This window comes from Trichoplusia ni, chromosome 23 (assembly GCF_003590095.1).
Source record: "Trichoplusia ni isolate ovarian cell line Hi5 chromosome 23, tn1, whole genome shotgun sequence".
NCBI lineage: Eukaryota > Metazoa > Arthropoda > Insecta > Lepidoptera > Noctuidae > Trichoplusia > Trichoplusia ni.
Window position 1 is genome coordinate 4,186,017 of NC_039500.1, and position 16,359 is coordinate 4,202,375.

The 16,359-nt window shown below is 38.4% G+C and overlaps 2 protein-coding genes across 2 annotated transcripts; both read left to right on the forward strand.

Moving 5' to 3' along the window:
* Nucleotides 1-4,736: 4,736 nt before the first annotated feature.
* LOC113504806 (retinol dehydrogenase 13-like) lies at nucleotides 4,737-15,915 on the forward strand. The gene is made up of 8 exons (XM_026887267.1): nucleotides 4,737-4,925; nucleotides 12,691-12,772; nucleotides 12,846-12,972; nucleotides 13,361-13,497; nucleotides 13,842-13,998; nucleotides 14,326-14,494; nucleotides 14,862-15,066; nucleotides 15,443-15,915. Exons 2-8 carry the CDS (start codon nucleotides 12,699-12,701, stop codon nucleotides 15,573-15,575), a joined length of 1,002 nt encoding a protein of 333 aa, XP_026743068.1. The 5' UTR covers nucleotides 4,737-4,925; nucleotides 12,691-12,698; the 3' UTR covers nucleotides 15,576-15,915.
* On the forward strand, nucleotides 4,897-11,594 carry LOC113504802 (patj homolog). The gene has a single exon (XM_026887258.1). It carries the CDS (start codon nucleotides 5,112-5,114, stop codon nucleotides 7,116-7,118), a length of 2,007 nt encoding a protein of 668 aa, XP_026743059.1. The 5' UTR covers nucleotides 4,897-5,111; the 3' UTR covers nucleotides 7,119-11,594.
* Nucleotides 15,916-16,359: the final 444 nt, after the last annotated feature.

A 16,359-nucleotide genomic window follows, 5' to 3' on the forward strand; every position in this document is an offset into this window, starting at 1 on the left:
ATCTAAACAGTTTTTAGATAATATTCGCACTTATAATAGTGCATTTCAAATGACATCCTTTGGCGCTCAACAAATCTCAGAAGGTCATTTCATGCCTACTTTTAAGATACAAGGTCAGGTTTACCATTTGATAGGGTCCCTTTTGCCTGAAAACCAACCTAAGTTTCTTCGAATATATTTTGTATCCGACTACAACGAACAGTCGAATATAAGAAATCAATATTTCCCGAATTTAAATACTGAACTCATATCACAACTTCAGAACATGTTGCATCAGGTTAATTCGTATGTGTGCAGTTTTAAATCGGCATTAGAAGCTCTTCCTCGAGATGATGATAACAATTATAAAATTGTTATAAATGCCGATAGGCGTCCAACTCAGGAACACCCTGGGCGTTATAATGCTCCATCCACGAATGAAGTTGCTGTGGTATTGGTCGACCAGGAATGTGATAGGCGTGATATCGTTATCCGCTCCAGAGATAATCGTTTGCAACGTATTTATGAAACCCACAGGGCTTACGACAGTTTGCAATATCCTTTGATATACTGTCGAGGGGAAGATGGTTATAATTTTGCTTTATACCAAACTGATCCGCGTACAGGCGCACCTAATTATAATAAAAAGATTTCATGCCTTCAATTTTACTGTTACCACTTGCAAGTAAGACGGAATAGGTTTGTATACTTTCAACGTTTTCGTGGCTTCTTCAATCAGTTTATTGTTGACATGTACGCAAAAATTGAAACCGAAAGATTAGTTTATATACGATCTAATCAAAAGCAGCTGCGCGTTGAAGAATACGTGCACCTTCGCGACGCCATGCAGCAAGATAACGATACGGTGAATATGGGTCGTTTAGTTATTTTGCCCTCTTCTTTTACTGGTGGTCCACGATACATGCACGAACGTACTCAAGATGCTTTTTGTTACGTAAGAAAATATGGACGTCCCGACTTATTTATTACTGTAACTACCAATCCTAAGTGGGATGAAATTACTCGGGAGCTTCTTGAGGGTCAAGCACCGCATGACCGCCATGATATCATAGCAAGAGTTTTTCATTTAAAATTAAAATCAATGATAGATCTACTTACCAAAGATAAAATTTTTGGAGAAGTATTGTGTTATATGTATAGTATTGAATGGCAAAAACGCGGCTTACCTCACGCACATATCCTGCTTTGGTTAAAAGATAAGGTTCGACCTAATGATGTAGACAGTTTAATCAGTGCTGAAATTCCAAGTCCGATTGCAGATCCCGTGTTATACGACATTGTTAAAACTCATATGATACATGGTCCATGTGGTTCGTTTAACGGGAATTCTCCTTGCATGCAAGACGGTCGTTGCACTAAAAGATATCCAAAAGCCTTAGTGGATGGCACTGTAACAGGACATGATGGATACCCATTATATCGTCGCCGTTCAAGAGATAATGATGGTTTTACTGTTGAAAAGCGAGTGTCTGGACAACAAGTTACTTTAGATAATAGGTGGGTCGTTCCGTATTCTCCTGTGTTGTCCAGAGCATTTCAAGCTCACATAAATGTTGAAATGTGTAATAGTTTAGAGTCAATAAAATATATTTGTAAGTATATTAATAAGGGCAGTGACCAAGCTACATTTGCTTTGAGAAATGAACATGATGAAGTTACAAGATTTCAGTCAGGCAGATATATAAGTTCTTCAGAAGCTGTGTGGCGGATCTTAAGTTTCAACATTCACGAAAGATATCCACCTGTGACTCATCTGGATGTTCATCTTGAAGGCGGCCAACGTATATATTTCAACGCCGAAAATGTCACAGAACGGTTAGAGAACCCTAGACAAACAAGTTTATTAGCATTCTTTCGACTTTGCCAAACTGATGATTTTGCAAAATCTCTTTTGTATGAGGAAGTTCCATCGTATTATACCTACGATAAGCAACGGGGTGTCTTTAATCGAAGACGCCGTGGCAGGCCTGTAGATGGCGAGTCAGGTATTTTTAAAGAACATGTTCTTGGTAGAGTGTACACCGTTCATCCTAACAACGCTGAGTGTTTCTATTTGCGATTATTATTACATACCGTGCGAGGACCAACCTCATTTATAGATTTGAGAAAAGTAGACGATGTTGTTTATCCCACTTATCAAGCAGCTTGCCAAGCGCGTCATTTGCTTGAAAATGATCAGCATTGGGATGACGCTTTAGCAGAATCCTGTGTTAGTGATAATCCACGACGGTTACGCCATTTATTTGTAACATTACTCACATTTTGTAATTTGTCAGATGCTGTAACATTATGGGAAAAATATAAAGAAAAATTTTCAGAAGACTTTCTTAGAAATATACCTAACAATGATGAAGGCACAACTAATGATAATTTCCGTGATCTTGCCATAAATCAGTGCTTATTAGCTCTTCAGGATGACTTAACAGCAGTAGGCGGTAAATCACTCTGTGAATATGGTTTGCCAACACCAACCTCAGTCGGAAAGGTAACTAATAGGGAATATTCCGCAGAGATTGGTTACAATTTAACGGAACTGCTGACAACATTAGAAAACGGTGTCCCAATGATGACTGCCGAACAACGTTCAGTTTATGACCGCGTGTGCAATAGTGTTCAAAATAATTTGGGAACAATATGGTTTTTAGATGCACCTGGAGGAACTGGAAAAACCTTTTTGACTAAATTAATATTGGCTTATGTTCGAAATCAGCGTAAAATTGCGCTTGCCGTAGCTTCATCAGGGATAGCTGCAACATTGCTACCAGGAGGTAAAACTGCTCACAGTATGTTTAAAATACCAATTGATTTAGATCGCACGGAAAATCCAACCTGTAGTATTTCAAGAAATAGCGACAAAGCTAAGGTATTACGCGAGTGTAGTTTAATCATATGGGATGAATGTACGATGGCCCATCGAAAAGGAGTAGAAGCGGTAGACAGAACTTTAAGGGATATAAGACAAAATGATCGACCAATGGGCGGTATCACGGTTTTATTTTGTGGTGATTTCCGACAAACCTTACCGGTAATACCACGGGGAACCCGAGCTGATGAGGTTAGGGCTTGCCTGAAAAGCTCTTATTTATGGCGAGATATACAATCGGTGCATTTGACTATAAATATGCGAGTGAGAACTGGAGATAACCCGGATGATAGTCAATTTTCTGACACATTATTAAAGATTGGTGAAGGTACCTATCCACAACTACACCAAGGAAAACTTATACTGACGCCTGAATTATGTTGTATGGTGCAATCTCAACCACATCTTATATCGTCGGTTTACGGTGACGTAACAAATATATTAAATAGGGACAATTCTTGGCTATGCGAAAGATCTATTTTAACTCCTCGCAATGACCAGGCATCTGAGATCAATAACAAAATACTGTCGAATATACAGGGGGAAAGCAAAGTTTATATGTAGATCAATAAATAGAATGGTCGATGAACAAGAAGCCACTAATTACCCGATAGAATTTTTAAATTCTTTAAATATGCCCGGACTTCCCTCTCATAATATAATTTTCCATTCCAATTTAAAAGGACGCAATTCCCAGTATCGGTGTGTTATGCAATGACAATTAACAAGGCTCAAGGGCAGACTTTTCGTGTTGCTGGAGTAGATCTCAGTGTCAGTTGTTTCTCACATGGTCAGTTGTATGTTGCTCTTTCCCGTGTTAGCAGTTCTAAAAGTCTTTATGTTCACGTGCCGGACGGGTCAACTTTCAATATAGTTTACCCGGAAGCTTTGCACTAAAGTATTTTCGTTTTATAGGTACCTTTACCTTACCTTTATAAGGCAGTGGTACTTATATTGCCACCAGAATTTGAACCTTAACACATTATTATAAAGTTTAAAAGCTATAAATATTTTTAAGTTCTGTGTCTTATAAAGGGTTAAGCCTTATGTGAACGTGATCTAAACAATATTACCAATATAAATAATAATAATAAATATTACCAATACATTAACTTAATACACAAGGAGTTACACGCTGACGGAGTCGCGGACACAGCTATCTATACTTTTCTGCCGGAAGTCACTATTCCACGCGGACGAAGTCGCGGGCACAAGCTAGTTATTACTAAAATTAAATTACTGATCCCACAAAAAAAGATCTGTAAAGAACTAGCCAAGTCTCGTTGGAGCTGCTTGTTTATCTCTAAAAAGTAATGGAATCTAGACAAAGTCATGCCAAGTCTAAGGTTCCTTACTGCGATTTCTTTATTATTATTGTTAGTGTTGTGACCTGGCTATTGAAGGGTACAAAAGTCACAAAGGTACAAAATTATGCAAATCAGAATACTTGGAAGCGTGGACCCACCTAGTACCTACACAATGTTATGCCTGGGTTTACAAATCATTTAACAAGAGAAGGGCAGGTCTACCTCTCGAGGTCAGCTAGACTTTCGGAGCCAAAAAAGTGGAGGAGGACTAACTTCTAAAATAACCATTAGTAGTGAATAGTTACTATGAGGTGCGAACGAAAATAATGGCAGAAGACGCCATCTAGTGATAAGTAGCAAAATCACAAAGAACACCTGGAACACGATTCTCGTTGTGTAAAGAAGACTTGTAATGCCATCTGTATTACATTTATTGAAACTTCATAGTCGTGTGAACTGTCAGCGTGTTCCACAGATAACACATCAAAGCTTTCGAACTTGTTCTATCTGTATGAAACTTGTGCTTTCAAAACAAACTCTACTGTAGTTTTAAATGAACATTTATTTAACATTGATTATTAACTGAGAACCTCTCAAAGCTAAACTTTCAAATAATGTAAAAAGACCAAATCAAATAGTTTTTAGCTAAAATACTTGTGTTGACGTTTTTTGTTTGAAAATAGTAGAATTTCAATTTATTCAGCGGACACCCCTGCCTGCGGCTGGCCACATTCTGCTGTCTCCGATTTCAGCAAGTATGTAAATGTCATACCTTTATTTTACGAATTTTTACGTTCAACACGGTTCGCGTTATATTTTCACGATAGCTCGTGTGTTTCGTGTCGGTTTCCGTTACATAAAGTTAGTGATGTCGGCACCGAGGGCTCATAACCTCCGCGCGGCGCGCGCTCGCTGCATCACGTAACGACGGGAGTGCCCTGATGGTGAGAAGAAGCGAAATGGTGCTGAGTACCGAGTGGGCGCAGGTTGAAGTTGTCGATCTCACTAACGATGGCAACGGTCTCGGGTTTAACCTGGTAGGCGGGCGGAGCACTGGAGTTGTCATCAAGTACGTGCTGCCTGGCGGCGTAGCGGACAAGGACGGGCGCCTGCAGAGCGGAGACCACGTTCTGCAGGTGGGGTCGGTCAACCTCCGCGGCTTCACGTCCGAACAGGTGGCCGCCGTGCTGCGCCAGTCCGGGCCGGCCGTGCGCCTGCTGGTGGCGCGCCCGGCGGACCCCGCGGCAGCGCTGCGAGCCCCGCTGCCCGGCACGGCGCTGGTACCCACTAAGATCCTCGGGGACCCAGAGCTTCTCGACCGGCACCTCATAGAGACTGGCTATGGTGCTGTGTACGACTTGTCTCAATGTTTCACTGACTACATCAACAGCCAGAATGGCAATTGTGCAATTGAGCCCAGCATGGTGGCTGCAGCTGTGAGTGTAATTGGTGACAACCCCCAGCAGATACCTGACCACCCCATCATATCTGATGCTGTCTCACCCACCATCACCATCACAGTGCCTGTTGAGATCCCCAACCAGCCTGAGATAGAAATAGTGAATGTGGATTTAAACAAGAATGTCTATGGTCTAGGTATAACCGTGGCTGGGTATGTGTGTGAGAAAGAGGAACTCTCCGGAATATTTGTGAAAAGTATTATTGAGGGCAGCAGTGCTGAACAAAGTGGTAAAATTAAGATTAATGATAGAATTATAGAAGTTGATGGATTATCCTTAGCGGATAAAACCAACCCACAGGCAGTAGAGATATTAAGAAATACAGGCATATCTGTGCACTTAGTATTAGAGAGATACTTGAGAGGTCCAAAGTTTGAGCATCTGCAGCTAGCTATATTTAATGAGGAGCGTCCTGCATCGCCATCCCCAACCACCACAACCTTATCCTGGTTCCCAGTGCCTTCCCATGCAGAGAATAGTACAGTAGAAATAGAACCTGAGCCTGAATCTAACACAACCATTGACTCTGGTGTTTTAGAAGTTGGTGACATACAAGACGAGCCAACACAAGAAGAGTTGGACAGAAGATTTGATGAGATATTATCTGTTGATGAAGAGGAGATAAAGAAGAAGTGGGAGAGTGAAGTAGGGCCTGATAAAGAGATCCTAGTGGCACAAGTGAGCAAGCTTGAAGGACTTGGTATTAGTCTAGAAGGCACAGTTGATGTTGAAGGAGGTCAGGAGGTCAGACCTCACCACTATATTAGGTCTGTGCTACCTGAAGGCCCTGTTGGCCAGGAGGGCAGTCTGTCAGCTGGTGATGAGCTTTTAGAAGCAAATGAGTACAGGCTACATGGCCTAACTCATACTGAAGTTGTTAATATCTTAAAAAAGCTTCCAAATAGAGTAAGATTGGTTGTTGCACGCAGTAGCATAGACAGTGGTCCACGCCCACTCATTAACCTGGCACCTGACAGAGAAGGCTTTGAAGCAAGAAAGATTATCTCTGGCAGTTTGAATAACTTAACAACCCTAGTTAAAGCTCAATCAGACACCTCAATCAACACATCCAGTACTGCAACACTCACCAACCACTCCGGACACTCTAAGAAGTCTCGATCCCTGGAGTGTGTGTCAGGCTTAGCCATGTGGCAGAGCAAGGAAGATATTGTAGAGCTTGTCAAAGGTGACCAAGGTTTGGGATTCTCGATTTTGGACTACCAAGATCCTGTAGATCCTCAGGGAACAGTTATAGTGGTCCGAAGTTTGGTCCCTGGTGGTGTAGCTGAGAAACTTGGCGAGATCGCGCCAGGAGATAGAGTGATGTCGGTAAACGGAGTCAGTATTAAAAATGCGACCCTCGACCAAGCTGTGCAGGCGTTGAAGGGTGCTCCGCGGGGCGTCGTGAAGGTGGGGGTGGCGCGGCCGCTGCCTCCCCAAGAATCTAAGTCAAAAAGCACAACAACTCTGAACACAAAACCAAGTTAATTGTCACCTGCTGGTGATACCTGATCTAGTCATGTTGAGTCATATCTGTAAGCTTTAGGGTCTACATATCGTGTAGAGTAGAGGTTGCTGGCAGGGTCTCACATACTGTATAATATCTAATTAATCAGCCTGTTTCAAATCCTCCATTTATAATGCTGATGATAGATATTTTTCTTATCAATAGCAATAGCAACTATTAAATGCTAATTTTCATATGGTCAAAGAAAGGTTATCTTAAATTACATTCTATTTATTACTAAATTGTGTTACTATCTATGATTCCCTTCACTATATGGTATGTTAGGCTCTACCAAGGATTGTTAGGAAGGCTGTAGACATAAATTCACAGAGAATTCACGACAGAGCTCAAAACTCGTATGATACAATAATAATTAACGCTTTACTAGATAAATAGTATTAAATAAGACACACACATGTCATTTTAAATGCACTATTTTACAAGAACTACACTCTTAGAGACTTGGATTTTTGTAAACAATAGAATTTAGAACAAGCTACAGTGCAGTCTGATACACATTTCTTTTTACAATAATTTTCTACACATAAAACTGTGCTGCGTTTCTTGCCAATAAAATATACTGTTCAACAAAGTTCAACAATCATTCAAGTCTTTAAAAGCTGTTTTAAGTACCTACTTATAATAATTTTACACAAGAAATGTTCCCTGTATTGGACAATCTTTTTTTACTATAGATTGTAATATCACTATAATGTAGATATTTACCTAAGGGAGCAATTATATAAAGTAAAAGTTTATGTAAATACATATATTTGAATCTCACAACACTTGCATTGGATAGTATTAATGTATTATGTATAAATATATAATTATTATGAAAAAATTGTGGATTTGATTGAGAATTGAGTTCTTAAATCTTTTGTAAAAATGTATTATTATTTTGTAAGTAATGTATAGTTTGCAGGTATCTAAGGACATTGCCTGATACTGAGGATATTTCCGCACAATATTTCTTAGTATTTCAGTAAAAATATAATTTTAATAAACACAGTTTTTTTATGGTTTACAGTGGTATGTCCTTAGACTACAAGTAAGCATTTCTGTATGTATGTAAGATAAGCACTAAAACTAGGTGAGCACATGTGATATGAGTGAATTATATATATGTACTCTAACAATAACCCTTTCATTATAACGAAGACAGACTTAATTGGTATAGGAACTTTTGTTACTATTCTATACTTACTTAAAATCTGTCGAGACCATGTCATATAATTATACCATATTATGTGTCATATAATTCATAATATTGTGGAAACAAGATGCCGCTACTCAGTGTATCGCTCCGTTTCGTTCCAACAAAAACAACAGTCCTGATTTATATTTATAATTACAACTGCTCTCTAATCTGTGTCTGTCTTCATCATGAATCGTGATTTAACTAATTTTGTATTAACATGCATTTATTTTAACATTTCATATACTGATCTCTATTACTATATTTATGTATTATGTGTCTGGCAATGTCCAAAGAAGGACTGATAGAAATCGAAGGGTCGAGATTAATATTCCAGTCTATAATAAGAAATTCATAGATTCTTACTGTTCATTGCCAGTACGTATGGATGCGGGCGAAGCATTTACATTATTAATAGTCTATACTTAGACGCGCGTATCATCTCTTATTGATTTGTATTCGTTCTTGTTACTTCTTCCAGTGAGATTGGTACCATCTTTTATTTATAATCTGATGTAATCTTGGAATCTCTATTTTAGAATATTTATTTGTTGTACTTCCCTAGTATAATTTCATTAAAAATCATTGTTCAAAGATTTTAACTAAAACATAGTCGACTTTCTACCATTTTTTACTTTTATAACGAACAAAGCAAATAGTTTTTCCATTAAATTAATACGAAACGTTTATTCCTCTTACATACAACCCTTAATTATTATTGCTACTTGTAAAATTATTCTTATTAATATACGGTCTAAATAAAATGGTACTAAAGTGAAAACAGAAACATTCGATTCCTTTCTGAAGTCGTAAAGTAACAATTCTCGTCGAACAATTAAACCGAAATAAACACAAAAGAGAAATTACGGAAAAGTTCGAACGCTACTCTATAAAGGTTACCGTGAAACGTCTGTGTTATAGAATTTTCTATTTTGATTTATCAAAGGCTGGCTATTTCCGAACCACGCTCAATGCCGGCGAAGTTTGTATGGCGGGAACAATTTTCCGGCGCCATTCCGAAAATGTATTTATTTGGATAGGAATTCTTTTGAATGCCGGATAAATCATTCATTTTATAATGTAGATTGCTGTATAATCCTATTAGACGTAACATTTATTTTAAGCATTCATGAAAGGTTTTATAAACACGGCGCGGATGTGGCGTCGCGTGCTCCAAAACATTGTAATTCGCCGCAGCTAGTTCCCACATAGTCGTAAATTCGACCACTAACGTGATTTAACACACTTACCTACATCATAAAAACATGAAAATATTTACTTTTCCTTGAAAAGAAGTGCAAAGTAAAACATTTTTTTGAATGGTGAGATTTTTTAGCGCTTTATGATGTTTTGAATTCTGTCCATGTAGTTAGCTTGTAATTATGTTCGCGTTTTCAAATGAACTTTTAATCAGCTGCAGCTGCTCTTCCTTTTGATGCATCATCCTCAACTTATACCTAGATTCAACGCTCAAATCTAAGCAATACTTAAAGTAGTGAAGCACTGTTATAACTGCACCTATAAAATGATTTCATAGGTGATGATCACTATTAACGATGATTCAGGAACTAGCGAATATCGCATGAACTTGCTCTTTTCCCCAAGGACTTGGTTTTATAATTGCATACGGCTATTATCAAAAGGTTTCATTAAGATACAAAAAACTTTTCAGATTTAATCTTATCTGATCTTCTTGATGCGCAAAGTTCAAACACGATTTAAAATAAATAACATTTCCCACAATCTTAAATTTAAATTCACTTTGAGTCGCGCAGAGCCTTCCCGTCTAAATTTGGCACAAGTTCTGGATTCCCGTCGCAGTACGCTTATTTATTTTGAACTCTGTTACTTCTTCCTGCTGAAAGCTATGATTTATTGTTTGTCAGAAATGTCGTCGTGTTCTTTTATAATGTTGGAGAATTTAAGTTTCATTCGCTACGTTATACAGGAACGATTTCAACTTGTCTAAATGTTACTGAAGTTAAAACGATAAAAAACAGCTTTAGGATTTTGATTTGATCTTTAGCTTGTTTTATTTAACATCGCATTTTTGGGCAGAATATCGAGCAGGATATGATCCTGAGTAAAATATAGGATAATGAACAAGGGTTTATATCACTTAATGCTTGGGTGCATGCTTAAAGTTTTCATTAGCTTCTTCTATTGAAAGTAACACTTTCAAAGTATGTTTCAGCTTTTCATTCATGTAAAATAACGAGTATTTAAATAATTGCAAGTATTATAAATCTAAGAAATTTATAATATGTATAAATAATGTACACTTGCTGTAAAATGTATGTGGCGACATTACAATCTGGTGCACATTTATTATACAAGTGAGGTATTTTTTGTACTTTTGTCACCTTTAACAACAGTTTGCATCAGATTGTAATCGTGTCGACGTTAAATGTAATATTTTTATATAAAAATAAACCTCAATAGCCGAGCTTTTATTGTGGAACGTGCACGCATGAGCGAATGACCTAAGAATGCCCACAATTGTTTATAGTTCCTTACTTTTCACTATGCAATGCCTATACAATAGGTATTATAGGTACGGGTTCGACGCTGATACGTGCATCTTCCACACTACGGCGTTTATGTAAATTGCGTTACACCACGATTCTTCCGTTCAGCCAGACTGACATAGATGATAAAATGTCTCATTTACAAACTCTAGGGATATGTGATGGAATACAAGAATCATTCTATATTATATTTTAACCAAAACTTCTGAGAAAATGCTTGTAATTGTTTTCGATATTGATACAGAACTATTAATCATTATATTATAATCATAGATTCAACAACTTGGCTACAGTCAGTTAATACGATCTGATTCGCGAAACATTGAAAGGCGATAAGCTGACGCTACGACCAGCCTTCATATTAGAACTTTACAGAAACTCGAAACTTACTGATCACTGCTCTAACCGTCACTGAACATTTCTGGCAGTTCGCTTATCTGACTGTCCACCGAGTTCTCTAGTCGCTGGCTGTGCCGATTAGGCAAAATTTCAATTATTCTCTGTTTAAATACTTGTACAAGAGTTGGACTACCATGCCACAGTAGAGTAAAAGGTTTTTATTTAAGCATCGAGTACCTATATGAGTATATAGTAATATTTCCATCGCATATCCCAAGCAACGTCCTACATATAAATACATAGTATAATATCGGCACGTGTATTATAAACGACTCACACTTAGCCTTACACTCAGATGTAATATAAAGAGGATAAATATAAATAAGAAAATTATTTACTTGTTTCATTTTTTCCCTTTTCGATGGTGGCAAAAAGTGGATCAATATTTTCTTTGAAACGCCTCATCCAAACAGTGGACCGAGTCCAAGAATATAAAATATAATTTATTTAATACCAATAATAAACAATATTGGTGTATGTATCTATTGATCTAAGATCCCATGATAAAATGACCCTCGCCGGGCCGATTAATGGATTAAAGGTAATAAAAAATGCCAACCAGTTTGTATTTTTCGTTACATTAAAGAATCACAGAAGTCCTCTACGCTCTACGCAGCATTCACCAAATGTGCGCTGACCCTAAGTACCTACACGTAGTTACAGAAAATTGAACATAAAACGTAAATATATCGTAAACTTTTGCTCGTGACCTGAAGAACAGTGCTTACTTCTGGACACTAAGCTTTGTAGCAATCGTATACGAAAATTATTTCCAAATAAGTAGATACTGGTACATGTGATATCATTACATCAAATAAGGCGTTTAGGAAAGAAAAACAGGCATAGTCAGCCACAAAAATCGGTTACCACAACCAGATTTTCAAAGAAATTACACTGTATACTCAACCTAATTTAATGAGTTGTCGTTATTTTATTGAAAAAAAAAAACACTAAACCTACGCTATATTTTTTTAGGTAATGTACGTAAAAAAGGTTAACAATCTTGGAGTGACTTTTTCTCGAAAAGTTAGGTTTGAAGCACGCTAAAAAAGCACGATAAAAAATAGTGTAGTGTAGCTAGTAATCAAAAATTGGAAATTCATTGTATTGACTGTGAGTGTTCAGCCCCGTACTGAATTTTCAATTATTGTGTTAGCAAAATGCTTACGAGAAGAGGGATTGTGTCATTTTAATCCCATTTCCATTTATTGATCGTCCATTGTAAATACCGGAATTGGGGCCCTGAGCTTTTGGAAATCGGATTACTTATGATAACCGATTCTGTCGGTGACTGCACATTCATAATTTTTCGCCGCGTATCTCCGCGTGCCATTGTGGAAAAATATCAGTGATGTATAAATATAGGACTGTAATGTCCCTATAAAGTGTAGTGCGTCAATGTTATAGATTTTCTTTTATCTTTTATAGCTTCTACCATGTGGGTGCCGAACATGCCAGTGACGATTATAACCGCGGTGGCGGCCACTGCAGGTGGGGCCTGCATATTCAAGTAAGCCTCTATTTTTCACCTAAATGTATTAGCAATAAGGTTTGTTTTTGTTCAACGTTTTTTTTTTCTTCAGAGATTTTTACGGCGGTCCGCCTTTTGATAAAGCCGTTCGCGCTGATGGCAAGGTGGTGATTGTGACGGGTGCGAACAGTGGCATCGGCAGGGAGGCAGCCTGGGACCTCGCCAGGCGAGGAGCCAAGGTAAGGAGATCATGAAATGTTTTAACAATCCAGATGATATATTTTATACAAACTTACGAAATTGCGTTGCCTACATCACGGTCTAATGTTCTATCAGCAACATAAGCATGTACAATTACTATGAAAAATTTGCTAAAAAGTTTTGTAAATATATTTCAGTGCTAAAACAACAACGAAATTGGATTTTCTTGGGCTATTTTGTAAAAGCTACAGTGGACAAGGAGAAGACAGATTCAGATAATTATCTGAATGCGTGGCCGGGGTCGATTCGGCTAATAACTATCACATATAGAATAAACTTCCTAAAGATCAACATTTGTACAATAACCCTCATTTGAGCATCTCCCTTTTGCCTCTTGAGACCTGTCCCTCATGAAGACCTGTGCAGGTGTTCCTGGCGTGCCGCAACATGGAGAAGTGCGAGGAAGTGCGTCGCGAGATCGTGCTGGAGTCCAACAACAAGTACGTGTACTGCCGCCCCTGCGACCTGGCCAGCACCGAGTCCATCAGGAAGTTCGTCGAGAGGTAACAACTAGGCAACTTGTATAAATGACATAAATATTATGTCAAAAACTTTTTTTAAAATTTAAAAAAAGTGAAGAATGAAGAACTGAAGTGTGTTGTAACAAGCGTAACTGAATTTATGTTAATTGTATTGTATCAAATAAAAGTTTATAAATTTTTCCACGAGGTTGATAAAGAAAAATATACGCAGTAGAATAAAAAGGATTTTAATGCATATACAATGAAGAATTACCTATTTTCTTACAGATAAACTATTAAAAAAAATATAGAAAAGCATCAATCAAAATTTCCATATTACATTCATTAAGCTTAAATTAATTTGAACCTTACGTGTTGACCATAAGGTTCAAATCCGAGGAGCCCCGCCTGGACGTCCTGATCAACAACGCCGGCGTGATGGAGCCCCCCGCCAGCGTCACGCGCGACGGCTTCGAGACACAGCTCGGGGTCAACCATCTCGGACACTTCCTGCTCACCAACCTTCTACTGGATACATTACAGGCAAGACTCAACCTTATTCTTTTCAAATAGAGCTGCAATCAGCTTATTCATGAAGGACAGTTCTTGTTTATCAACTTCTTGATTCCTTACACGCAAGTTTCGACTATATGACTAGCATTATAAAGTTGTAATTTAGTTGTGAGGAAACATTTATTGGGGATCCATTTACTGCTTATATTATAAAGCTTTAATTGTCTTGCTTATGTAACCATACTATCTATCTTCTCACTAACGTCCCGGGAATCCTACAAGCAAGACTCAACCTTACTACTAACATCAAAAAGTTGTAATTAGCTTGCAAATCTCAAAATAATATTCATTTTTCAGAAGTCAGCCCCCAGTCGCGTGATATCAGTAGCTGGCAGCTCGCACTACAGAGGAGACATAAACAAGGAAGACCTGAACTTCAGCAAGAAGTACGACGGGCCCGCTGCGCACGCGCAGAGCAAGCTGGCCACCGTGCTGTTCATCAGAGAACTTGGTAAACGGATGTTGGGTAAGTGATAGCAAACTATTGGAATCTGAGGATAGGGTGGGGATAGAAAGAGATGTCTTTATTTGTGACACTATAGCTCCAAAACGTAAAACTTTATTATGAAAGAATGATTAAATTCTTTAAAAACTAGCGACAATTTACAGTGTGTATTTTATTCCAAATTTAGATAGCCGTTGCAAAGTTATCTATCTGTTCTTTCGTCGTCCTTGATGTAAATATAATCCATTGAAGGATGAAAGATATAATTCTTTAAATGTGTATTTTTACCATCCTTACTGGTTACTGGTGATGGACTCCTTTATCTCACGTAGGCTCCAAGTCGTACCATCCTTATATAAATTTAAAATCCAAGAAATCCATTCCGCAGGTAGTGGCGTGGCCGCGATCGCAGTAGACCCGAGCCTGACGGACACTGCCATCACCCGGCACATGTCCATGATGAAGAGCGTCTCGCGCTACTTCGTGTACCCGCTGTTCTGGCCCTTCATGAAGACCGCCAAGCTGGGCGGCCAGACCCTCGTGCAGGCCGCCCTCGACCCCGCCCTGGCGGACTGCTCGGGAGACTATTATGTGTAAGGATTCTTTTTAATACATAAAAGTACTCGTTTCGCGGTTTCGGTCTTTATAGTTACACACATTAGTTATAGAGACACCTCCGAATCAGCTCGACCGATTCTGATGAAATTTTGTGTCTTTGTTAGGTAGGTTTGAGAATCGGACATTTATTTGTCATCCCCATAAGTTTATTTTTTTCTGCGTTCTAAATATATACATACTCGTATAATATACATAGATAAATTAAACCCAGACAGAACAAATGATTGTGCTCGTCACACAAAAAAATGTCCTGGGTGGGATTCAAACCAACATCCTCCGGCACAGCAGTTAGGGCCACTAACTGCTAGACGATAAATTGCGATATTTCGTAATCTGTATATTCCTTTACAGTGACATGAAGAAGAAGGATCCCTCTGCGCTCGCGCAGGACTACGAGCTGTCTGACTGGATGTGGAAGGTCAGTGAGAAGTGGACCAAGCTGGACGAGCACAAAGCAGCCCTGAATAAGGCCACGGCAGCGTGATAGAGGCTACTAAAATGCTGTTTCTACAGACCACCTAACATAGGTTATGTGTAACCAATTGAAAACCGACCTTACGGGTACGTGATAAGAGCTAAATTACATTGGCATTGCCGTACAGCTAGTATGTCTTGTTATAACTTCATTAGACCACCTAGGTTATTTTAACCAGTTGAAAGTCAACCTAATGGGTATGTGATAAGAGCTAAAATACAATGAGACTGCTGTACAGCTTGTATTGCTTTTACTTAATTATATTAGAATGAATGTGTTTAGTGTTAGGGGAATGTCTGCATTTATTGTTAACTAGTTAATAGTTTCGTTAATAAATTACTGATAATTATGGTTGTTTTTTCTTTAATATTTCCTTTTGAGTGTTCTGTAACCAAAGGGTAGACAATTGGAATTACTGAGGCACCGCTGTCTCTCTATCACCGGACTGTATCTCATGAACCGTGATGGTTAGAAAGTTGACTTTCACAGACAATGTATAGCTATTGCCGCTACAACAACAATTATTTAAAATGGAGCTCGAGGTTAAGCATCTTTTTGATGATCACAAATTAGGATGGATTACATACAGTTACTTGCCACCCAACCGACAGGATTTTATGTAGCCTATTTGTACTAAACCCTAAGTGTTGCAAATGCAATTCCATATCTTTTGGCATTGTAAAACAAACCCGTTCGACTCGCGATCCCGCTGCGTCTGCTCATGATTAAGGACTCCGGTTGGGTCCGAAACTAGTCGGGCTACCCCGATAAATACGCGTGAGTAAACCGTTAC